Genomic DNA, 26,967 nt, shown 5'->3' on the forward strand with positions numbered 1-26,967 from the left:
TACCTCACTGTCCAGTACTCAAACAGTTCGTACAGCCATAAACATTCCATCCCAGCAGAATTAATGGATATGATAAAACCTATTTACAAAGACCTGGCAAATGCTGAATTACTGAAGAAGTGTCTGCATGGTCACACTCAAAATCCCAGTGAGTCGTTCAATAATCTTATATCGACTCGCTTACCAAAAATTTTTTTGTTGGAATGAAGACACTAAAGTGGGGGGTCAGTAATGCTGTGTTATTACTTTTAGTGATGGCAACATTGGTAGGGTGAAAGTGCTACAGCATATGGGAATTAATTCTGGAGCAAACTGCATCAGAGAACTTGAACGGATGGACAAGGTTCACATTGATGAAGCAGATTGTGCAGCACAGTTGATGACCAAGCAGTCCAGAAAGTAGAAAAGAAGATAAAACTTGGATAACGATCAAGAGCATTGGTGCAGTTTGTAGCGTCACCACGACGGACGGTTACTGAAGAGGATTGAGGCGATAAGTAATGAGAACTAGTGTTGCAAAAGTCACTTCATAGCTGAATGTCATATTCGCGAGCCCTGTCAGCATCAACACAACACGGAGGGAGCTCCATGAGCTGCGAATTGCAGGACGCGCTGGAATCGCGAAACCACACATCAGTCGTGAAAATGCCCATGACAGGAAAACTTTGTGCTGAAGTTACGAAACCTGCACTATGGAACAATAGAAGAACGTCATTTGGTTGGATGAGTCCTGTATTCCACAGTTCCCAATTTGTGGTCGAGTTTGTGTCCGAGGAGTGAAGCGTGGCAGGGGTTCGGTGATGATTGAGGCAATCGCATCGTGGTATTCGATTAGCCCCGTGGCTCGTCAACAAGGTCGCAATACTGTCAAGCATTACGTGACCGTTCTGGCTGATCAGGTGCATCCCATGGTACAGGGTTTTTGTCTAATGGTGTGCTTTGTTACAAGACGACAAGGTACCTGTTCGCACAGTTCTCATCGTCCAGGACCAGTTTTGTGAACACAGAGATGATCCTCTGGCCTCTACAGTTACGAGATCATTGAAATTTTATGGAATACTTCGGAAAGAAAAACATTCATGGCCTGTTTCATCCAATCCGAGACCGCTGGAGGCTATTTCGAATGGCAACGGTTTTCCCACACCCTATTAGGCACGGTAACATCTTGTGTTCTTGGTGTTCTCATATCTTTGTCAACCCCCTGTACATCTCAATACGACATTTACCCTCCATCTGTACGGAGGTGGGTTACTCCTGGGCTGGAAGTTCCTCATTTATTCCATGACACCCTCCTTGCCGATGTCTCCACAGCCAGATTCCTCGTTTGCTAACATGCAAAGTCATGTGTAGCATTCGTCATGGAACGACGTCCACTTCGGTCGATTGACGAGATAAGTAAGATCTTCACTGACAAGACTAAGCCAACTATGATGTGTCTATGGCAAAGTAAGTGGTGCTTTCTCCCCTCGCCCCCCCTCCCCTACCATAAAATGCTTAACAGCATACTCTTTAGTGTTTGGAGCATTTTTATTCGACTTTTGCAGACGATAGTAAAAAATCCAGTGGTTCACTGTTCAAACCTCAGCAAGTCATGGGATTTCTTTCCTGTCGCTTATCGCTTCTGTCACTTACGGTTACGACTTACATATGTGAATAATGACAAGATACGTCGCGTCCCGAAGTCCACTTTAAAATGTAACTTCCCCAATTATTGAAAGGACAAGTCTTCCGATGGTGGAAATATAACCACCTCCAATATGACCTTACCCAGTAACGCACGGTCTTCAAATCTTGTTGTATGTGTCTTCTTTCACTCCGGTAAGCTACACTAAAAATAAAAATAGTATGTTAGTAGACTGTTCTTTCCCTTCCTTATGATGGTCTTAATTTCCTGGTCACCTTTAAATATCCGATTTTTTTTTTCACTTTTAAGATATTAAAACGAAAATAAGATGTCAGATAAATGTCCTTGACGTAAATAGCTACATGAATCAGCAACAGTTTGGTAGAAGTGCTATGAAACCTTTAGACTACAAAGCGTTGTTGTTAACCAAAAATGTAATGAATAAATTGCATATATATATAACTATATGGTAGTTTATTTGGGGGTAATGTACGACTGCGTCATGCAGTCAGCTCCATGCACTCACCATACCTCGATCCAATTAAGAACAAACATCTGCCTCCGAGATTTAAAGCGTCCACAATAAAGGCAGACGCTTCGCACTTCGACATTCATCTGTCTGAAAGTGCTTGGATTCAATTCTCCAGATTATTAGGCGATGACGAATGTTAGAATCCCACAGCAGTTTTCACAATATGCGTATTACTTATTACTCATTCCTAGGTCCTGGCTAAGGCTGCGTACTTTCTGACAGTGATGTGCTGTGGTCCATCTTCATCTTGAAAGTTATGCTTCCATAATTTAGTAATAAAAGAACATGTTCTGCACCCATTGCGTTATGAAAAACGGTGCTCCATAATATAGTGTAAATCTTAATATCAAGCCTTGGAGTAGTAATCCTTCAAGAGCAAACATATTGTAGAACTGATACGAATAGTAAAGGGTTGTTCAAAAGATCCATGTTCAACATATTACAAAAACATTTTATTAAAAATATAGTGTACAACAAATAATTCATCAGTATATCTTTAAATCGTAGAAAAAAAGACGAATCTTCATATGTTACAAAAGTTCCACTTACAGGCAAATAGTGTTAATTATCCTCACTTACTGATGACTTGCAGGATGAGTCTGTTGAAATGTATGTCAACAGCGATTTAACTCATTAGTATGTTCTGCATTCAACAAAGCACTTAAAGCAAGTAGATACATTGAAGAGATCTGAAAGTAACATCACAATCGATGTATCGCAGATCATGTTCTGAAGTAAACAACCAGCAGAACAGCTGCGCAACAACATCCTCTTTGCCTCTTTGAGGCAACAATAATTAAAGGTTCTCGAAAACGTTTTAATGAGTGTAATTTAATTACTGCACAAGTTTATTCACAGCTGGAAATATTCCAATATAACTTGTTCTTAACTGTCAAAAGTAACGTTGTTATTGTCATAAGGAAGGTAACCTTTTCAAGCAGATCTGGGGCCTTACATTACAGGAATTATATGAAGAGACGCAAATGTCACGTTGAAGACAATGTGAAGAATTAGCAACTATAATCTGGTGTGAATGATTTACTTGGAGCGATAACTGAATGCAGATTTTATAATTATTGCGTAATTTTAACATGGGTATGAAATATACATGCTCTAAATTTTATTTCATTACCGAAGCTGAAAATAAAGAACCGACTACACAAAGCGACAAAGCACTATTTTCTTCTCTGTAAAAGAGCTTGCAAGGATGCTGCGCAAAGCCAACGTCCTGGTTTCTGTTTTAGCCTTGCTGCGAAGCCTTGTCCTGTGTTTTGTGTGTAGCATTTGTTTTCGCTGTTAAAGTATGATGCGATATCACAATGAAACAAAGCGCTATTTACAGGGCGGGACACAGTGGCGAGGACTGGTTTCCGCAGTTAAATGACGCAACGTATCACTCCACGTAGCATGACACAGCAGTGTTTCTTTTTGCCGACCAGAAACAGGAACTTCATCTTAATACTTTCTTTTGAACCATCACATGTTTTCCTCGCGGTGCCTACGTCAAGCGAGAAGTCTCCTTGACTAGGTCAGCTTTTGTTTTAGGTCAAAGCGGAAGCGCAGCTTTATAACCAGCGTCTAACACTATACTATATCCCCTAACGGATCCTCAAGCAGAAAAATGTTAAAACTCCTAGAACACCTACTTGACGTGGATCATAGAAAAAGACGAGAAAGCCATTTCTGCGACTACTTCGCCAAAGATAATGAACGGTAAAATGTAACTTGCTGCTTACAGTCACGGTTAACATACGGGTAAGTTATTAATCAAATACTTTACAGTATCTCACCTGAACCAACAAAATTGTACACAAGATAACAATCGTCTTAGAGAGAATACCACCATCCTCTTGGTTAATGTATCAAGATGTTGCAGGACATCAAGACTACAGCCTTTAAATATCTCGATAGTTGTGCGTGAAGGAAAATAAGCTATAGTAACTTCGCTATTAAAATATACGTAGTTCGGTATTCAGTATCATCCTACGAATCTCGTGTATCCCGTGCCTCTTACTGCTTTCTGTGTCTGCGAAAAACCTAACCATCCTCATGATATCCGTAAGTGCCACCACTAAACAAGTCATAAATTTCAAGCGCCCTCTTCTAAAGAAGTATGTGCTTCATTTCTCAGTGGATTACTATTTGTATAGGACGTATAGAGTGCCATTAACGTCAGTGGAGCAGCACGAACATTCTACAATTACACACATCCAAACATTTTCGGAAACACTGTGTGGTGTTATTTAAGGCTGTAATACTCATTAATTCATACTCAAAGTGCGAAGGAGCGGAAGCGCTTAATTTCATCTTCGCTGTAGTACATCATGAGGCATTCCTGTTATTGACTTCCAGGAGAAATTTGTCTTTCAGTTGCACCACAACTTCTCGAAGTTGGCACATCTCTTCTTGGTAGTTCCTCCAGCGCTGTGGAAACAGTTCAGGATCTGCGTCGAACTCCAAGCCAGGAACCGCCCTTGATAGCGAGGAACATGCTGTCAGGTTTGATCTCGAGGGGCACCGGCGTCTTGGAGACCAACTGGAAACTGAAGCGGGAGAGGAAGTACACCAACAGCACCTTCATCTCCATCATCGCGAACCTCTGGCCTGGAACAACAGAAGTTCCATAAGAAATGCAATCATCAGTTTACTCTTTTCTCTACAGTTCTGTTTTTCTTTGTTGCATTTGAAGCTCCACTGACAGAAAAAGAATGGTTCTTGAACTAATTTCGAACTTGGTTGAAGAAATGATGTAACTGGTAAAGTAAAGTGGGCTTGAATGTGAGACCTTCGTAAAGAATCGGTGGGAAATTTTATTTTATTGTAAGAGCTAAAATTGTATGTTACTGCATCGGTGGATTTGCTTTATGGTCCTCATCATCGAAACTGTTAGCACCTTTTGTGCAATTGTAACTGTGACTAGGAACACAACAGGATTTTTTGAAGAGCTTAGGGACCCCATTCCTTAGAATAGTGCCGAAAACATTACAGAGTTGAAAGAGAAATAAAGATGTTAGACAAGGACTAAGGATATTCAGTCTGATTGAGGAGATAATGAAATACTGGAACGAAAAACAGTAACGTGTAACACGATTTTGCGCAAATAGAATTCCAAAAACGCTGTTGAACTGCAAGCCAAAATACACGGTGAGGATAGCCTGGGAGAGATGGCTGAACCAAGACATTCAAATGCGGAACAAACGGGAAAAGGTTTACTGATCCATGCTGGTGATGTGCCTATTTCTTACAGGTGATTTTTTTGAAGAAGTTCCTGGGTGCATTACGCGTTACCTCTCTCGTCACTTGAGGATATCAGCGTACGTCAAGCATTGCCGGTCATGGCTTTTTGGCAGTACAGGGGTTGTAGTGTGGGAAAGTACAAATTTGCATAGGCGCACCGACCTCCAGATCTTTGAAATGCTACACTCACAGGTCAACCTCATTCGCACCGTCCTAATTTACGTTGTGACAGGGGTTCATTCGTCCATGACTTCATTGTGATGGATGACAGTGTACGACAATAGCGCAGATGGCGGAACTCTTGTAAGAAGAGGCTATCCAGCGAATGGACTGGCCTGCCTATCCCACCGACCTAAATCCCATCGAGCACGTGTTTGATGCTTTGGGGAGGGGTAATGCAGTCGGCCCACAGGCGCCAACGACCATCCAGCAGACGCCAACCACCCTGGTGCAGGAGTGCAGCGTCCCACCACAAGAACTCCTCATCAACCTTGTCGTCAGCGTGGGAGCATCTTGTAGAGAATGTATTCCCGTCCATGGTGTTCACACACCCATGGCCCATGGCTTGTAATATCCAGGCGACCATCACGAGTCGCGGTGACTACGGCGTGATTGCTATGTTAATTGGAACTGACACATCAAGCGAAGTTACTTTCGTCTTTAAATTATGCGCACCACTGTAGTTGTGAATATAATGAACAACGGAGTTCTTTCTTGTGAAAAGAACAGAACAGAAAGCAACATAACACGAGAAAATGAGGATAAATACTTACCAATGCAGATGCGAGGTCCAGATCCAAACGGGCAGTACGTGAAGGGTTTGATGAGGTGTTTGTTCTCTGGGCTGAAGCGTTCCGGGTCGAAACGCTCCGGTTCCGTATAGTATTTCGGGTCGAAATGGATGGCGCGGATGGGTAGCCATATGACGTCTCCAGGTCGGAGGTCGATCCCCGGGCAGGTCTCAGTCGCCGGCAGTCGGTAGGGCCGCACACACTGTCGGTCCAAAGCAGAGAGCGGCGGGTACATGCGCAGCGTCTCTGTGAACAGTGTAACAGCGAAGGGTGAGTGGTCCCACTGGCACTAAGTGATCTGAAACGAAAAGAATTCTGATAGGGCACTAGGTGAGATATTTGCGTTTGTTCACTTTGGGTATCTTACTGTAGTGACTAGTATTCAGACCATCGGATGTATGTGAATGCTTAATACTGTGGCTGGCGCAGGACTTGGATGTAGACACACGCTCTCTGGGAGCATAGCGCGACTGAGCTAGCCACGTACCCTTCAGAAGTCGACTCACAGTACCAACCTGTCAATCACGTCGGTCGCGGAGGACAGACGTCTGGGATTGGATGTCAGTGAGATAAACATTTTCAAATAGTGACAAATATATACACTTTGTGATCAAAAGTATCCCGACACCTGGCTGAAAATGACTTACAAGTTCGTGGCGTCCTTCATCGGTAATACTGTAATTCAGTATGGTGTAGGCCCACTCTTAACCTTGATGACAACTTTCACTCTCGCAGGCATACGTACAATCAGATGCTGGAAGGTTTCTTGGGGAATGGAAGCCCATTCTTCACGGAGAGCTGCACTCAGGAGAGGTATCGATGTCTGTCGGTGAGGCCTGGCATGAAGTCGGCTTTGCAAAACATCCCAAAGGTGTTATAAGATTCAGCTGACAACTCTGTGCAGACCAGTCCATTACAGGGATGTTATTGCCGTGTAACCACTCCGCCACAGGTCGTGCATTATGAACAGGTGCTCGATCGTGTTGAAAGATTCAGTCGCCACCCCCGAATTTCTCTTCAACAGTGGGAAGCTAGAAGGTGCTTAATACACCAATGTAGACCTCTGGTGTGATAGTTCCACGCAAAACAACAAGGGGTGCATGCCCCCTCCATGAAAACACGATTACACCGTAAAACCACCGCCTCCGAATTTTACTGTTGGCACAACACACGCTGGCAGGTGACGTTCACCGGGCATTCCGCATACCCACACCGTGCCGTCGGATCGCCACATTGTGTACCGTGATTCGTCACTCCACACATCGTTTTTCCACAATTCAGTCGTCCAATGTTTACACTCCTTACACCAAGCGAGGCATCGTTTGGCATTTACCGGCGTGATGCGTGGCTTATGAGCAGCCGCTCGACCATGAAATCCAAGTTTTCTCACATTCCCCCTAACTGTCGTAGTACTTTCAGTGGATGCTGATGCAGGTTGGTGTAATGGTCTGGATGCATGTCTGCCTATTACACATTACGTCCCTCTTCATATGTCTGTGGTCTTAGTCAGTCAACAGACGAGGTCGGCCTATACGCTTTTGTGCTGTACGTGTCCCTTTATGTTTCCACTTTCCTGTCACATCGGAAACAGTGTACCTAGGAATGTTTAGGAGTGTGGAAATCTCTCGTAAAAGGCTATTACACAAGTGACTCCCAATCACCTGACCACGTTCGAAGCCCGTGAGTTCCACGGAGCGCCCCATTCTGCTCTCTCACGGTGTCTAATGACTTCTGAGGTTGCTGATATGGAGTACCTGGCAGTGGGTGGCAGCACAATGCACCTAATATGAAAAACGTATGTTTATGGTTGTGTCCGGGTACTTTTGAGTACACAGTGTATGTATCTTGTAAACTTTGTGAATTTATTAATGTAAAACTGTATACAAGAGTATGTATAGGGATAATGAGTGGTAAATGTTTCCAGAATGAGATTTTCACTCTGCAGCGGAGTGTTCGCTGATATGAAACTTCCTGGCAGATTAAAACTGTGTGCCCGACCGAGACTCGAACTCGGCACTTGCCCGCGAAAGGCAAAGGTCCCCATGCATCAGACACAGACGGCCAATGTGATGGATCTAACACAAGTTTTTCATTTTTAGAACCAACAAATTACTACATTACTGACTACGGTACAACAACTACAGGCTGCGCAAGCTGCGTCGGCCGCACAGCCACAACGGGCCAACCAACCAGCCCAACAATGTCTCCGACCAGCATACCAAAGTTCTGGCAGTTTAAGGAATCAGAAGAGGAATGGATTGAATACCTGACTCACTTCAGCGCATTGTCATGTTCGTTGTGTGTGTTCAAGGTACTGTAAAGTTACAATACTTCCTTTCACTTATGGGATCCCCAGTGTTCAGATTAATACAAAAACTGTTCCCAGCCGTGTCTACCGACGAACTCAGCTCTTACTTGCTGCATTAACTCAATACTGCGACCAGCAAGTCCAAGTTGCTGCAGCCAGGTGTCAGTTCTTTCGCTTGCAGAGAAATCCCGAACAGACGTACCGCTAGTGGTACTCAGAATTAACGTGCATGACTAGGAAGTGTAAATTTAAATGTAGTTGTGGCAACTCTTACGGTGGCATAATGAATGTTCCGTGATGTGTCCCAGACAGCAGAATACGGGAACAGATCTTAAAGTTCTCTGATCCATCACTTCCCCCAGTATCGCAAATCTTACAGCAATAGGATTCGGGTGCCATTACGGCCGACAAGTCTGACGAGGCCGCCATTTGTCGGTTCGAGTCGGCCCTTGCTCGCGACCGCCCCGAGCATCCACAACAACGAGCGCGTGCACAGCCCCGAGAACAGCCACGTAGAAGTGTAAACAGGCCTGTGAACTTAGTGAAATCTTGCCCTAGATATTTTGTTCCCCATAAAAGACAGGATTGTCCATCACGTAACGCAACATGTTACAAGTGTGGAGAAACAGATCGTGTCCAAGCAATATGTTTGCAACGGCACAAAAACGCCAATTTTACCCGCTCCCAGAAAAAACAGGCTCGTGCACATGCAATGAACGCTGTGTTTTCAAAACCTACAACAAGTTCCGACAAAAGCAAGACTAAGGTTGTGCCCCCTCCTCGTCCTATTGCTGTGCAACGACGTTCTAACAAACTGTTTGTCTCATTACGAATTGCTGGCCGTCGTGTGACCTTTCAGCTAGAAACAGGTGCTTCAGTAACTTTGCTTACCATACAAACAGTAAGGCTCACCACACCTTTCGAAATCTAGCAAGCAACTCAGTGCTTACAACGGACAGAAAATTCCAGTGCTTGGACAAGATAGTTTGCCTGCCACTTACAAATCTCACACTAGAATGGTGAATTTTACTGTGTTGAAATCAAGAGACAGTGACAACATGTTCTGTTTAGATGCCTTTGATTTGTTTGCCCTTAGCACACAAGACAATCTACTTTCAGTGACTGCTTTTACTCCAAAATACAGAGTAACTAGCTTGCTTAAAGAACTTCCTCAACTATTTTCAGAAGGAATGGGAAAAGCTAGTGACATTGTAGCGCATCCTACATTGAATGAGAATGCACAGCCTAAGTCTTTCCAGGCCATCCGCGTTCCAATTGCTTTAAGAGAGAAGTAGCCAGTGAATTGAAAGAATTCCAAGATTGTGGTGTAACTGCTCCCATTCGAGCTAGCCAATGGGCAAGTTCTCTAGTTTGGTTGCCTAAGCCTTCTGGTCGCATTCGCATTCGTGTTGACTTCAAGTCTACAGTCAACCCAGAAGCAGTTTGACACTTCACTTACGCATTACCTCGTCCTGAGGCACTCACGGACGGGCTTGGTGAAGGCGTTACTTTTGTAAGATATATTTGCGTAATGCCTACTTGCAAATTCCATTGGATGAAGAATCACAGAAAGTGTTTGCTGTAAATTCACACTTACGAGTGTTCAAGTATTTGCGTTTGCCACTCGGCAGTGCTTTCGCACCCGCCATTTTCCAGCGTTACTTGCTACAGCTGACTGCAAAAGTGCCATTTTGTTCAAACTCTCTCTCTCGAACCCGGGCCCCCTGGCGCGGCATTCGATCGCGCTGACCACTCAGCTATCGGGGCGGACGCCATTTTGTTCAGACTACCTTGACGATATTGTCGTCTCAGGCAGTACACCAGAGGAACACACTGGGAATTTGCGGAACCTTTTTCGAGTGTCGTCTCGAAAAGTATGACACTTTTCACTCTGAACTACAGTGCTTAGATCATGTGATAAAGCCGCACGGAGTGGCCGCGCGGCTTAGGGCGCCATGTCACGGGTTGTCGGCCCCTCCCGCCGGAGGTTCGAGTCCTCCCTCGGGCATGGGTGTTCGTGTTGCTCTTAGCATAAGTTAGTTTACGTTAATGTAAGTAGTGTGCAAGTGTAGGGAACGATGAACTCAGCAGTCTGGTCCCATAGGAATTCACACACGCGCACACATGTGATAAACAATGAGGGTGTGCACCCCCTCCAATGTCATGTGCTTGCAATCCGTGACCTGTCTGTTCCTCGCAATGTGTCTGGACTGCAGTCAGTACTGGGCAAGATGACATACTGCATTCGGTTCACACCCAATGCTGCACAGGTCGCCGACCCATTGCATCGCTTGCGTCGGGAAAATGTGTCTTCCGTGTGGGCCGAAGACTGCCAAGAAGCATTTCAGGAATTCAAAAATGCCTTGCTTAGTGACTATTGTTTAGTGCAATTTGACCTGCCAAGCTAGCAGTTTTGTAAGTGGACGCTTCTTCCTACGGAATCAGCGCTGTGCTTTCGCACAGAGTTGGTGCACAAGACAGACCCATTGCTTTTGCCTCAAAGTTGTTAGCTCAGTGCAATTATTGTCTAACAGAAAAAGAGGCTCTCGCTATTGTTTGCGGTGTGACCAAATTACATCACTATTTGTGTGGTCACAAGTTATTTTTAGCGACAAAAATGGCTCTGAGCACTATGGGACTTAACATCTGAGGTCATCAGTCACCTAGAACTTAGAACTATTTAAACCTAAGTAACCTAAAGACATCACACACCTCCATGCCCAAGGCAGGATTCTAACCTGCGACCGTACCGGTCGCGCGGTTCCAGACTGAGGCACCTAGAACCGCTCGGCCACAACAGCCTGCCTTTTAGTGACAGATCACAACCCTTTTCGTCATTGTTTCATCGATTGAAGCCGTTTCCTACACGCAGTGCCCGATAAGTGCAACGTAGGGCTTTCTTGCTTTCACAGCATCAGTGTGAAATTGTGTACAGACCTACGCCAAAGCATGCCAAAGCACACACCCTATCTCGCCTTCCGATTGTCCCACACTCTGATTCCGATGCCTCTGCCGCCTCTTGTTGCCAAATCGATGCGCAGCACTCTGAATTGCTGGACTCTTTTTCCTGGCACAACAGAAGAATTGCACAGGCCGAGGAAGCAGACACAGATCTCAAGATTTTGTTGCTTTACATTCGCACGTCTTGGCGCTGTGCATTGAAGATTATCTAGAATTCAATTCTGCGTCGAAATTTTGCACGTCAGCGTAACCTTTCAGTTCAACATGGTGTGATTCTAGTTCAAAAGGACTGTGGACCATCGCGTGTACTTATTCCCAATGCGCTGCGAAAGGATGTATTGCGATTGTTCCAGCAAGGACACTGGGAATTGTTCGCACCAAACAGTTAACGCTACGGCTCCGAACTTGGCAGGGCACGGATGGCCATTCTGAACAGATGACACCACAGTGTCCCGCATGCGCGGAAGACCAATCCGCTGCGCCACAGACATTTGCAGCTTGGCGTAAGACTCAATCCCCGTGGCAACGAGTGTACAGTGACTTTGCAGGACCATTTTGGAGCACTCTTTGGCTCATATTGGTAGACTCTTTTAGCAATTTCCCATTTGCCGTGCCTATGGCTTCTACCACATGACGGACCACAATTCAAGCGTTGACCTATACATTTTGCATAGAAGGTTAGACAGAAGTACTCCACAGTTCTTTCACTTGATTTTGAACAGTGCCGGCCGCTGCGGCCGAGCGGTTCTGGGCGCTTCAGTCCGGAATCGCGCTGCTGCTACGGTAGCAGGTTCGAATCCCGCCTCGGGCATGGATGTCTGTGATATCCTTAGGTCAGTTAGGTTTAAGTAGTTCTAAGTCTAGGGGACTGATGACCTCAGATGTTAAGTCCCACAGCGCTTAGAGCCATTTTGATTTTGAACAGTTTTGTGGACGAAATGGCATTGGTCATCTAACAAGTGCTCCGTTTCACGCCCACTCAGTGGAGAAGCAGAACGCTTTGTACGCACTTTCAAACAACAGACGGTCGAGCTTCGCACCACCCACACACAGGAACAGCCGCTGGAGCTCCCTCACGCCTGCTGTCGCCCCCACCCACGAGGCGGCACCTCTGCATGGCCGCCGCCATGGGACGCTGCTACCCTTGCTACACCCACTGCAGCGTCTGGTGCTGCCACCGGTCCGCGAGTACCGTTTTGCGCCGAGCGATCCGGTTCTTTTCAAGGTCTACGGCAACCGTGGGCGCTGGGAAAGAGACGTGATCCAGGAACGCATTGCCTCTTTCATGTACTAGATTGCAGGTCCACATGGTTTGCCGCGCCGCCACCAGAACCAGATTCGTGCGCGTCATTTTCCCCGTGGTTCTGCTGCTTCTCTCCTCCCAGATTGGCGGCCTCACGGGACCGCGCGGCCTCTGCAGCAGCCCGCTGGTGACACCGGGGCAGCCCAGCAGGAGCAGGTTCTGTAGAGACCCGAACTGCCATGTATGAAACAGGCTCAGAGTCTGATTTCTCTGTTACCGGATTAATGTGTTAAATATTTGGCGTTAATCATCCAACGCCTTTGTGGTTGAAGACGCAAACCTTAATTATGTTCGTTTTATTAGTTTGGGATTAATTACCCACAGAAACAATTAAAACCAAAACTGTTTAAAGTTTGTTGAAAGGGGCTAAATTGTCTCATTATCAAACACTGGAAGACTATAATGTGTATAATTTGTGTTGCATTATACGAAAAGTTAGTTTATCACGAATGTCAATTTTTATGACGACATATGTCCATGATGGACAATGTCTGAACTACTCATCATCGGTTTCCCTCCTACATGACGAAAGACGTCTTTTCAAAGTGGAGAGTGCGGTGCTTTCATGGAGTACCACAGTAAACCCTTCCAGTTACAAACGTACCTGTTTCTCGTAACCATTGTTGTGGTCGGACGAAACTGATATGTGATATCATAAGTACAAGAGACACTGGCGATGTTGTGGTTTGGCAAGACAGCCAAGCCACTATGAGAGGAAGCCGAAAGGCACGCGTTTAAGCTCACGCAGGCTGGCGTGAGGTCTGGAACAGTTAAAGGAGTTGAGACTAGTAAAATAAGTACGTAGCTTCTGGAATACTTAACTTTAATCCATAATTGGTGAACATCGGTCTGACGGTACATGCATCACAAGATAAATAGCAAATGATAATGGTGCCTTGCTCCGTCGTAGCAAATAACGTAGCTGAAGGCTATGCTAACTATCGTCTCGGCAAATGAGAGCGTAATTTGTCAGTGAACCATCGCTAGCAAATTCGACTGTACAACTGGGGCGAGTGCTAGGACGTCTCTCTAGACCTGCCGTGTGGCGGCGCTCGGTCTGCAATCACTGATAGTGGCGACACGCGGGTCCGACGTATGCTAACGGACCGCGGCCGATTTAAGGCTACCACCTAGCAAGTGTGGTGTCTGGCGGTGACACCACAGGCGACATGGTCCTTTTCTTAGTTTATGGGTACCTTGAAGCGGGCTCCTTATCAAAACTGTACCTCTAGAGCCCTGTACAGGAGTTTTCAAACAGTGTGTAGATACGTTGAAGACGATCCATGTCGGCTTTCGTCCTATTGGTCCTCCTCCAGAGGTCGTACCGTTCGCACTCGTGACAGGGTCGCGTGGCGGCGTGCACGATCGACCGAGCGAATGTGCGGAGTGAGCGGCAGTGACACCGTGTGGCTGGTGGTGGACACGAGAGGCCGCCTTGGCGGCGAATCCCGTCGCGATGGAAACGTGCACTCGGGTCGGCGCAGGCTGCATTGGGCGTGTTTTGGGATGGACTGCGTGGCGGAGAAGTTTGGCGGTCGTCAGCTGATGCGTATTGTTGGGACGTCCTCGTGAGGTGCCAGCAGGCAACTGCAGAAGGTCAGCACCGTAGACACGGTGTCGAAGTCGGCGAAGAAGAATTTCAGCGCCTGGACTGCCGCATTCTCGTCGGTGATCTACATTTCCGATACTGTTGGACATAGACGTAAACTGACGTTATGAGGTGAAATCATTGTATTTACGTCATTCGTTGGAGACATATTTTCTTCTCTCCGTGTTGCAAGTGTGATGAACCTGAGACAGATTACGGTTTGATTCTCAATCACGAAACTCTTTCTACAATTTATCTTGTTATTCGCCGCTACGAAACTTGTTGTGCCATTTTGACTGTAGTAATACGTATTGGTGTCTAATGGCGTCAATATTCTGGTTTACCGTTGAAACCTTAAGGTTTACTGTATATTATTTCTCAATCTTAGTGTTTAGTCTGTTTCAGAAAGCCCTGTGTATCACACAATCGATGCACCAATGTATGGCCATTCAGTCAAATCGTCCTGCGTCTATCAAGGACGTTTAATTGTTGTAACTCTAATGTATCGTTTTACGCGTTTCCTTGAAGTAACCTTGTATGAGTGTGATTTTAGTTGCTTGTTTTAAATGCCAGGGGTTTGAGTGTGATTCGCTTTCTGCTTGGAGGCAGAGACAATTTGTTTAACGTGTTTTGAAGCTAATATGATGTTGTTTTATCTAATATTATTCTAAGTGGACTACTTTGGGTTCGTTAGGGCAGGACTATTTATTTAAGGAGTTTAAATCGTAGCCGACCCACTCCCATGTCCTGAAAGTAGCGCTTTAACACACCCATGCGGATCACTGTCAAACCCTACAATGGAGACTGATCGTATGGGACTCCCTTGTGTAGCTGCTTTAACCGTTATTATAGTTTGGATAAACATAATCAATGTTTCTTCCTTTCAGCAACGTACGTAGAACACGAAACAGCACCAATATAAAGACAGCCAGTGAAAGACCGTACTCCCGACAATGCAATAGATTCCTATTTCCATGAAGAGGGTTCCAGCTTACCAGAGAGCACCATGTCGAGGTACTGGCAGCCCATGACCTGCTCGTAGCTGGGCTGCCCCCCACTCTTCTGCATCAGCTCGTCCACCTCCCTCTGCAGCCGCTGTTGGACGTCCTCGTGAGCTGCCAGCAGGTAGCTGCAGAAGGTCAACACCGTAGACACGGTGTCGAAGCCGGCGAAGAAGAATATCATCGCCTGGGCTGCCACATCTTCGTCGGTGAGGCCTGCCATCATGCAGAGAAGGTAAGCACTATTCTAAAGAACACATAAATTGTGAAAAAACAGAAATTTCATTGCGACGTCTCCTACAGACGACAGTTGAAAATTAGATGGGCTGATAAGGTAGGAAATAAGAAGTCTCTTCGGAGAATCGGTGAGCACTACATGGAAAACACTGAAGAGCGGCAGGGAGAGGACGATAGGACATCCGAGACACCAGGAAGTAACTTCCATAGTACTAGAGGAAGCTGTAGAGGGTAAAAGCTGTAGAGGAAGCAAGAGAGTGGACTACATGCAGCAAAGAATTGAGGGCGTGGATTGCAGCAGATACTCTGAGATGGAGAGGTTGGAACAGGAGAGGAATCCGTTGCCGGCCGCATCAGACCAGTCGAAAGAACGACGACTCAGAAAAAACTCATTTTAACTCTCTCCATCGTCAGAAGAAAAATGAACTTAGTACATGCAACGTCTCGCGTGGGGATAGTACCTCCACGACGTGAGTTTACAGTTAGTGATGGTCCGGGGGAGTACTATTCCTGACGCGATACACTGTATCTGTTGCTGTAATTTCGATCCTGATACGAAACTTTGCCTAAACCACATCACCGTCTTACGAGAAAGCTAATTATGGTCGTAAAGAACTGCAGCCAATGCACTAGAATACTGCGTTAGTAACTAATGCGGAAAATGAAAAGTCCCCAGTGAACAGACTTACGCCTGGCCTTGTGTCCAGCCGCCCCGTCCTTCTCTCCTTCGTCCGCCGCCAGTTCGCCGCGTCGTGCCTGCATCAGCAGGTGGAGCATGTCGGGTCGAACTATTCCCTGCTTCTCTCTCGTCTCAATCGTCTCCCACACGACAGATTTAAAGTACTCCATCGCCTTCGTACTGACGAACGGTATGCCCAGCAACTGCCGCGAACGGGAAAAGTAAAACAATCGTTAAAACAGAGGTTACGATTATTCAGAGAAATTAGAAAAACTCTTTAATTCCGTGTGCTGTACTCACCACCATGAGCGACGGGAACAGCATGTAGCCAATAGCAGCAATCACGCGGATGTTGGTCAGCTCCCGGCCCATGCAGTAGAACAGGTTCTCTGGGTCCGACAGCGAGTCCACTTTGACACCAAATGCTGACGTCGCTATCACGTCGTTGGTAATGCGAGTGAAAAAGTCCTTCGTCTCCACTGTCAGAACGTCATCCTTACTGGAAGAAGCTGAAAGAAAACGATGTAAAAGAAAATCTTTGTACTCAGTTCTCTTCAAATTTCAGGTTTTGGTTTGATTGGAAGAGTACAGCAACGGAAAGTCTCCAGTGTCCAACAGTAGCATCTGTTTCTAGTTTACGTAACGCATGTTGCTTCAGACTTATGAGCGAGTGCAATGGGACCTTTGAGATACGCAATGTATACCAACATATAGAAGGAGGTATGATTTATGTACTTACTTAAAGCTAAATAAATGATTCAACAACCTTTTGAAATTTCCCCGGAACGTTTCTCTAAGGTAGTCGACAGGTACGTTAAAATGAATGAAGAAGAATATTCTGTAACAGGTTAATTTCTCTTTCTCTGTAATGTGCCTTAATCCGTCGATGTGTGTGGACCCTGGGCAAAGTCGACATCGCCAACTATCCTCGTGGTCTATTTGAATCTTGTTGAGAAATGACAGTGGAAATGAACTGCCCTCTCCTCCCAGAAAATGAAGATCGTTAATACGTTTACGTGCGTTTTTTTTACAATAACTTTAATTGCAAATATTAGTACGTGCCCCTCCATGTGCTATATAAGTAAGAAATTCAGTAATTATTCTTTTGTTTCGGGAGATTTCTACAAAACGTCCTTGCAAAAACAGTGTTAGAAACAATATCCGACCGTTTTTGCCCTAAAATTCTTCTGGGTTCTTTACCTAAACATTTTTCAATATGTTCAAAGTCATCTTTACTTCGTATCTGAATACATATTTGAATAACAACAGGAATTCTTTTATCTGAAAACTAAGTCTTACTGTTATTACTATTTCTATTGGAGTTTTAACTAATTTCAAAACTTCAGATGTGAAATTAAGATTCACTGATGCTAGCACTGGGATGGTGAAACATGTTTGGAAATAAGGATCAAGAAAGTATTTAGACTTTTGCAAAAGTAGGTGTCCTCCATTCCTGTAACTGAAAACTGACGGTGTTTGACGATGGACGAAGGATGAAATATTGCCAGGGCCATGACCAAGGGAACACTGGAGCGAAAGTCGTGTTGGAAGTTTTTCAGAACTTCTTACTGGTAATGCAGCTGACAATTCATGAGAACGGTTTTAGAGAACAATAAAACGAAATATGCTCAGAAACTTACAAAGAATGGTACATACAGATGAAAGAATACTTCGTAGCAGAAATAAATGAAGGGCAGCTTCAACTATCGGAAAAAATGAGAAGAAAAGTAACACGTTTTACAAAGGCGGTATACTTTCTCTTGGAATTTTGGATAAACATATAAAAAGTGCATCGCACCTTCTAATATCTCGCTTCGAATATAACATGTTACGAAACTGCTGTTTCTTTTCGATACATCAACTTCTAGAAAGCTTTGTCTTTACATCCTGATCCATTTACGATCACGTTAGCAATACTGTGTAGAGAAGAAGTAGAAAGAAATGTTCAAAAATTGTATTCAGCAGTGGTGGCAATCTGATATTTAATTTTAATCTAAATGGAGTAATCAGTCTTAGACTGTCAATATTCGACTAAAATACGTATGATATCTAAAGAATGTTGCCGAAATGTACCGAAGTTCAGAAAGTGAAAGCAGTGTTTTCAAAATATAAGTGCCCATTGCTCACCTTTGTATACAGCAGTTTCTTTCCATAGATAGTCGACCATCTGCTGTCCGATTTCAGTCATCAACACGAACATGTTTTTCATCTTCATTGAAGTGAATGCTGGGCTCAGTGTAGTCCGTACATCATGCCACTCTTTTCCTAAGGAAAGGCGTAAATAAAATTATTTTGCTATTATTCTTATTCATAAGGCAGATACATATTATGCGTAGGTATTGTAGCTGTTTATGTGCTGGTGAAGTCTACATTCTTGCCAGGCAGATTTCCTCCCTTTCCCTCCCCATCCTCATTCCCCATATGATGTCATCAATGACATCAAGCATAGTAACAAGATTTTCCCCCTTCCCAACATCTCTGACACACATAATTTATCCTATGTGTAAAATGGCCAGAAATTGAAAAGTTGTTGGGACACTCAAAATAGTCACTGAGTTTCCCCACCCCTATGATTTCACTGAGGAAGCATGATGCTTGTCCTAAGTGTAAATTGGTGGTAAATTAGAAAACTCAATATTGGCATATGTCCTACTTGTTTAAAATCTAAGATGCTAGGTCAGCTCATACTGCTGCAGTTCTATGACGACACAATCCAAGTTGGCGGACCTGTGGACACTGGTGCAGCCTGCATGGTTGTCAGACTTCCCAGCTCACTGGCGCCGCCAACATGCCTTCCAGGTCCCTTGTGGTAAGTACACAGTCTATTCCTAAGTTTAAGTGTTGCCAAGACTGTTCTGACTATGCTGCAGAAGTTTCGTTTGGAAACCCTTACACGTCCTCCATAGTCCTGATCTCTCCTGATGCATTTCCATATTTTTGGAGCCCTGAAGAGAGACATTTGTGGCCATCGATTTGTTTGAGACGAAGAGAAGGGGCATTCCTGGACACAATCATGGTTCTATAGGCAGTCAAAAATACTTTTGCATGAAGTCACTGATCACCTCGTTTCATAGTGGGCTAAATGTATTAACAGTTACGGTGATTGCTTTTGAAATAATAAACAGTTAACTTTTTTCCATCTGCCTTGTTTTAATTTGACAGTCCATGAACATATGCAACACAACAGCAAAAAATTTACATCTCACATACAGGAGAAATCAAGACTCCTCGCAAGTGCACACTGATGCTCTTACAGTATGTACGTGTGTGTGGTTTTGAAATACGAACTTCTAGTGACACATGTAAAACCACACGCCACAGCACTTTCAGAAGAAAATTATGTCATTAGTCGAAATATCGCACCTAAGATCGCAGTTTGGAGCCTGACAGAAGTAACTTGCATGTCTTGTACCCAGGAGCTCTCTGGATAATTCTAGACAAGTCTAACTACATACAAGACGAATGAGAGCAAACGTTGCCGGTTTGGGACCAGAGATAAATGGTAGAGCAGTTTACCCATTCGGAAATGTTGCAGAGGATATGTTTTGAGTTAACTGTCGGTCATAGAGATGGGATGTTTCAACAGGATTTATAAATTTTTACTACTGAATGCAGATATGCTTCCTTTATCAAGGTGCTTGTGTAGGAAGTTTTTAGCTGGTTAAGGCTATGGATGGTCATAATGGAGAAGTCTGCTGTTACCACTTACACTGCACTCCCCACGTACGCTTACGATCGTCGCCAGGTCGAAAGTCCATCCAGAGGTACCTGGCATCACGTGTTTACACACCACTCCTGTATACTGCGAGTGTACAGCTGACGTCCGATAATATGTTGTGCTATAATCAGATGCTCAAAACCCATTTCAAAATGATAAAAGCCAGGTACCTCTATGGAGTAAAATGTGGCAATTAACTCTAAATAGCGAAAAGTGTGAAGTCATTCACATGAGAACTAAAAGGAATCAGCTAAATTTCACGTGCTCGATAAACCACATAAATCTAAAGGATGTAAACTCAACTAAATACTTAGGGATAACAATATGAATTACTTAATTTGGAATGGCCGCAAAGATAATGTTGTGGGGAAAGCAAATCAAAGACTGCGAGTTATTGAGAGAACACTTAGAATATGTAATAGGCGTACTAAAGAGACTGCTTAGACCACACTTGTCCACCCTCTAATGGAGTACTGATGTGCGGTGTGGGATGCACATCAGATAGGATTGACGGAGGACATCTAAGTGGTTCAAAGAAGGGCAGCTCGTTTTATATTATCCACAAATAAGGGAGAGAGTGCCATGGAGGTGGTACACGAATTGGGGTGGCAGTCATTAAAGCAAAGGCAGTTTTTCATTGCCACAGGAGCTTCTCATCAAATTTCAATCACCAACTTCCTCCACACAGTGTGAAAATGTTTTACTGGCTCCCACCTACTTAGGGAGAAACGGTCATAATATAATGACATCAGAGCTCACACGGAAATATTATAGTGTTCGTTTTTCCGGCACACTGTTCAAGAGCGGAAAGATAGAAAAGTAGCTTAAAGGTGGTTCGATGAACCCTCTGCCAGGTATTTAATTGTGAATTGTTGAGTAATCATATAGATGTCCAGATCATATGAGTTTGATGACCAAGACATCGACATGATTGCTCCTCGAGGCACGTGTAAGAGATCACTCAGATATGATCATATTTTGTTCGCACGGGCCGAGGGTAGGCATCCATCGTCATCGACTGCAGGTCGCCGAAGCGCCGTCAAATTGAGAGACCGGCACCTGGCGAATGGTCTGACCGACGGGGGGCCCCAGCCATACTATCAAATAAATAAATACCAGCACGTGATTACAACATTCACGTCTACCAAGCCAGCCAATGGATTGCACTGTGGGTCAGATCATTATGATAGTGTGTAAATGATATTTCAGTTACTGAATCTATATTGAGATTAGACGTGAGTAGATGTGTGTGACAAATGTGGTGACTGCCTCTTATTGTGCTTGAAGATAATATATTATCTTACTTAGTGCAAACTTACATGACCTTATTTTCTGAAAATGCCCTATTCCTTGATTATAATATTACAAGGCACTGAAATTCGACTGAAACAGCACCCACAGCAGTTAAAACCGATCATTTGTTATCTATTCGGGGTAACAGTCATTAAAATAAAAGATTAGGCTATTAGGCTAATTCATCAGTAACAATTGTATTTTTATCGGCAGTGTTCGACATTCTAGCACGATTTGAGCCTGATACACAGTCAACTGTAATTGTGTGTGACAACGTGCTATTATAGTTCTGAAAGACATATAGTGGAGTAGTTTGTAGTGTAGTAGTAACTGCTGTAGCACCATAGTCATTCCATACACTCAAAATGTAGATCCCATAGTGAACTCAGTAAGGTAATAGCAGCATACTCATATTATAGACTCAAGTGGGTTCCCAACTAGCTATAGTAATAGTAATAGAAGTAGCAGTAGCAGTAGTTGTAGTAGTAGTAGTAGCTGTTGTTGTTGTTACGCTTTACCTTGCATGGGCATGTGCTCTACCGGCTGAGCTACCTGAACACAGCTCACGACTCGTTCTCAAGACTTTACTTGTGTCCTACCTTCCAAACTTCACAGGATTTCTCCCGCGAAACTTGCAGGATAAGCACTCCTGGGCGAAATCATAGTACGGAAATATGGCTTAGCCACAGCTCTGGTAATATTTCCAGAATGAATTTTCGTTCTGCGGTGAAGTGTGCACTGATATGAAAATTCTTGAACATTAAACCTCTGTGCCATTCTGGGATACTAACCCGGGACCTTTGCCTATCATGGACAAATGCCCTAGCAACTGAGCTACCAAAGCCCAACTCATCACCCGCTCTCACAGTTCTGCTTTCGTCACTTGCCCCAAAACGCAAAGGTCCCGCATTAGAGTTCCATTGTGGCACACAGTTTTAATCTACCGGAAAGTATCATATTAGTGCACACTCCTCTACAGAGTGAATATTCGCTCTGCAAATACCCTCCAGGAAGTGGCTTAGTCATATCTCCAAAATATCCTTTCTTCCTTGAGTGCAAGTCAGGCAAATTTCACAGGAAAACTTCTGTGAAGATTGGAAGGTAGAGGATGAGGTACTGTTCGAAGTAAGGCTTTGCACCATGTTCAGGAAGCTCAGATGGCAGAGCACTTGCCGATAAAAGGCAAAGGACCAGGCTTTCAGTCCTGGTCTGGTACAGAGTTTCAGTGTACCAGGAAATTTGACATTATTATACATTGATTTCTGCTGTGGATATGTCTTGGTATAATGGAAATTTGTTTCAAAGCAGAGGAAACGTTAAACTCCATATCACTGTTCCCGCAAACAGAAAGTGATCTCAACACAGATCAACATACCGTTTTAAGTGATTTTTAAGCGATCATTCAATGAAACTGTAAGTATTTTGCGTCATACATAAGACAACTCACATTTCCAGCGGATTTCTAAACAACTGATGACAGTTCAGGAATCAGAAAGTATGAGGATATGTGAAACGTTTTCACGTCCTTAATCTCTTGATAGGGCAGTGAGACTTCTACTTGTGAGCTTACATGATTCCATAGGCCTTTTAAATCATTTTCTGATTAATGCCAGTGTGATTCCTTCAACAACAATACTTTTGCAGTGTGGTTTTTTTTGTCATGATAGTGAGTATCAGGAGATGTAATGTGAAATGACTGTGTGTGCAGATTTGAAAAAAATCGAAAAATTCTAAAAGCCTGCTAGGTTACAGGACACTGAAGTGTAGTCGAATGTAGTGAAATCTTGTCAACAGTTCTCGAACTTAAAAGTTATTCAAGCACATGTGGAGTTTGACTTTATGGAAGCTACTCTGAAATACTTTAGGTGAAGTTTGCAGTTTCAATATTTTATATGAGCTGCAATAGGGTACGAAATCGACCAAATCATGAGTTGGTCAGTGGAGACTATATATAACTTCATCATATGCGCACATGTTACAGCGCAAGTAAACAAAATATGCTGTGCAACAGCAAAATTGTTGCAAATTATCATGGGTCACAGTGACACATACTTTAACGCTTGTTCCATGGATCAGGAACACGACATTTCGTAATGATGTGGAATGTATCACTTTAACGTAAGTTTTAATACCACAAAATAATTATTTTTTTTAATTTTATTTTTTTCTTCTTCTTCTTATTTCGTATACGCCAACTAAGGACCACGAGATTAAACTACCGCGTTTGGAGTGCCCAGTAGTTACGCATCCTCTGGCTGTGTTGTTCCTTCCTCTCCTGTGTCCAGAGGGCACCAGTCTTCTGTCTCGGTACTCTGTCTTGGAAACTCTTTTGTCTAAGCTTCTTCCTGAGTATTGTCCGATCCTTCAAGTTTCCTTCTGTTATCCCTAGTTCCTGGAGATCTTTCTGTACTTCCATCGTCCTCTTTTGCCAGTAACAGAGAAGCTGGTTGATCGATCTGTCACGATACATCCTGTAAACGTGTCCATAAAATTGCTAGATCTCTTTCCCTTTCACAGTACTCGCAGACCTCTCGGTTGGATCGCCTTTTATAAATGTCGCTTTCCTTGACTGGCCTCAGTATCTTCCTCATTATCTTTCTCTCCTGGATTTCGAGCTTATCATTAAGTCCATACCTATTGAGTAATAAGCATTCTGAAGCATATAAGGCTTCAGGAAGGATGACTGGTGGTAGTGATTCAGTTTAGTGTTCAGGAGAGATTTTTTATTATAAGTATTCTTAGTCAGCTTGTGTGCCAGCTCTAGTTCGTTGACTCGAGTTGATAGTGTTGTTCCTTTAGATAGATTAGGTTGCAGCCATTCTCCCAATCACTTGAACCTGATGGTTTTCTTGATCCCCCCCTGGTCTAGATGCAGTGTACTAGGAGATTCACCTATGTTCGTGAAGTACTGCGTTTTTTCAAGCGATGCATGAAGGGCAACCTTTGCCGCTTGCTGTCTGAGAACGCTGAGTTGTTTCACTGACATTTCTATTGAATCTGACAAAAGTGCTAGGTCATCTGCAAATGCCAGGCAATCAACAGTGAGCCCTTTGCACTTATATCACAGAGAGATACCATTTGGAATCCCTGCCACTCTCTTATTACCTTTTCCAGGGCACAGTTGAAGAGGAGAGGGGACAGACCATCTCCCTGTCTCACTCCCGATTTGATTTCAAAACTTTCTCAGCGGGTTCCTCTGAACTTCATTCGTGACCTGGTGTTGCTTAAAGTCTGTTGGATAAGACTGTCTATCTTCTCATATAGCCCTAGTTATTGCAGGATGTTCATGAGAATAGGTCTATCAATTGAGTCGTATGCCTTCTTGAAGTCAACGAAGATGACGACATACTTCTTATTAGCCATTTTTATTTCTCGTAGCACTGACTTCAGGTTCAGTATCTGTTGAGTACAAGAGCGTCCTTTTCTAAATCCTGCCTGGTATTCCCCTAGCTGTTGGTCCAGTTGAGGTTCGGCTCTGTTTAGTAAGGCCTTGGAGAAAATGTTGTATGTGACAGGTACCAAAGGGATTCCTTGGTAGTTATTAATGTCAGTCAAGTGCCCTTTCTTGTGTGAGGGATGACTCAAGGCGTCCAGTCACTAGGTAATGTTTCAGTCAGTCAGTCTTTTAGGATTTCCATCAACTTGCTTACAGTCTTGTCTCCCACCTGCTTACATAGTTCGGCCACTAATCAGTCTTCTGATGCTTTTTTGTTTTTTGTCTTTTTATTTTTTTACAGTTACTGCTTCATATCTAAGAATGCCTCTATTGAGTAGGAGTTGTCATTCAGAAATTCTTTTAATTTGCTTTTACATGTTGGTTGGCTATCTGTCAGACTTTTAACACTATTTGGCAAATGACCATAGACTTTTTGGCAGCATAATTCACCCATTTCTGTGCCAAAGTGAGATTTAATCTGGAATAGTAAAGATCATCCTTTCTTCTAGTGTTTTAGCTATGCACTTCGCTGATATTAATGACAAATTTCGTAAGTGAATATAGGTATTGCGAAAGTACTGTGAATATCCCGAATTCATTAAATAAATGTTTGCAAGGTGATCTTGGCTGGGCTCCACCTATTATTCTGATTACACGCTTTTGTGCAAGGACTACTGTATCTCTTAATGACGAATTGATCCAAAATATTATGCTATATGAAAGCAGTGAATGAAAGCAGGCATAGTAGACTGATTTACAGACACGTTTATCACCAAAATTTGCAATACCCCTAATAGCATAAGTAGCTAAACCTAACCATTTCAGCAGATCATCAATGTGTTTCTTCCAATTCAATTTCTCATCAATGCACACACACAGAAATTTTGAGTATTCTGCCTTAGCAACAGACTTATGTTCATAGTCTATATTTATCAATGATGTCATGTGATTTATTGTACAGAGTAGTATATACTGTGTTTTCTCAAAATTTAGTGAGAGTCAATTTGCAGAGGACCACTTAATAATTTTCTGAAAGGCATTATTTACAATTTCCTCAGCTGATTCTTGCTTGTTGGGTGTGATTACTATACTTGTATCATCAGCAAAAAGAACTAGCTTTGCATCTTCATGAATATATAGTGGAAAGTCAGTAATATATATTAAGATACATAAGGGACCCAAGACTGAAACCTGTGGGAGACCATTCTTGTCACCTCCCCAGTTAGATGACTCTGCTGGTTTCTGCAGACTATCTGTATTGTTAATTTCAACCTTCTGTATTCTTCCAGTTTTGTATGAATTAAACCATTTGTGCACTGTCCCACTTGTACCACAATACTTAAGTGTATCTAGAAGAACTTCATGATTCACACTATCAAAAACCTTTGAGTGATCACAAAATATCTCAATGGGAGATGTTCAGGTATTCAATGCATTTAATATTTGATCACTGAAAGTGTATATACCATTTTCTGTTGAAAATCCTTTCTGAAAACGAAACTGAAATTTTTTTAGTACTTCATTTTTACAAATGTGTGATGCTACTTTTGAATACATTACTTTCTCAAGAATTTTGGATAAAGCTATCAGAAGTTAGATTAGATGGTAGTTGTTAGCATCAGATCTATCCCCTGTTTTTTGCAATGGTTTAACAAAATCGTTTTTCAGTCTATTTGGAAAAATGCTCTGCTTCAGTAAGTAACTACATATGTGGCTGGGAATACTACTTATTTGTTGAGAACAAGCTTTTAGTACTCTGTTGGAAATGCCATCAACTCCATGTGAGCTTTCATTTTTAAGTGAATTTATTATTTCTCTGGTTTCAGTAGGCGAGGTGGGTTGAATTTCAATTTTATCATACATAGGTACTGCCTCTTCCATATACTGCCTATTTCCTCCACAAGACTTCAAAAGTGATTATTAAAAATGTTTTCTATCTTTGATATCATGTTAACAAACTTTTCATTGAGTTGGATAGAAATACAGTCTTCCTGTGCCCTCAGTTGCCCGTTTTCCCTTTTAACAATATTCCAAATTGCTTTAATTTTATTATCAGATGTGCAAATCTGCACACAATGCACTTACTTCTGGACTTTTTAATAACTTTTCTAAACACAGTGCTGTAGTTTTTATAATGTTTCACTGTTTCAGGATCATTAGTCCTCCTAGCTATAAGATACATTTCCATTTTCTGTTTACAAAGTATGTTTAACCCTCTAGTAAGCCATGACTTTTTACATGGTTTCTTAGAATTATATT

The 26,967-nt window shown here is 43.2% G+C and overlaps 1 protein-coding gene across 1 annotated transcript in view; it reads right to left on the bottom strand.

Moving 5' to 3' along the window:
• Nucleotides 1-2,586: 2,586 nt before the first annotated feature.
• LOC124594882 (cytochrome P450 9e2-like) overlaps nucleotides 2,587-26,967 on the bottom strand; it is a 43,510-nt gene continuing 19,129 nt past the window's right edge. Inside the window, exons 3-8 of the mRNA XM_047133354.1 lie at nucleotides 18,389-18,526; nucleotides 16,562-16,770; nucleotides 16,272-16,464; nucleotides 15,340-15,561; nucleotides 6,167-6,430; nucleotides 2,587-4,760 (exon numbers count right to left, since the gene is read on the bottom strand). Coding sequence (XP_046989310.1) covers nucleotides 4,594-4,760; nucleotides 6,167-6,430; nucleotides 15,340-15,561; nucleotides 16,272-16,464; nucleotides 16,562-16,770; nucleotides 18,389-18,526 — 1,193 coding nt within the window. The 3' untranslated portion in view covers nucleotides 2,587-4,593. The remainder of the gene's footprint in view (nucleotides 4,761-6,166; nucleotides 6,431-15,339; nucleotides 15,562-16,271; nucleotides 16,465-16,561; nucleotides 16,771-18,388; nucleotides 18,527-26,967) is intronic.

This window comes from Schistocerca americana, chromosome 2 (assembly GCF_021461395.2).
Source record: "Schistocerca americana isolate TAMUIC-IGC-003095 chromosome 2, iqSchAmer2.1, whole genome shotgun sequence".
In the NCBI taxonomy this organism is placed as follows: Eukaryota; Metazoa; Arthropoda; class Insecta; order Orthoptera; family Acrididae; genus Schistocerca; species Schistocerca americana.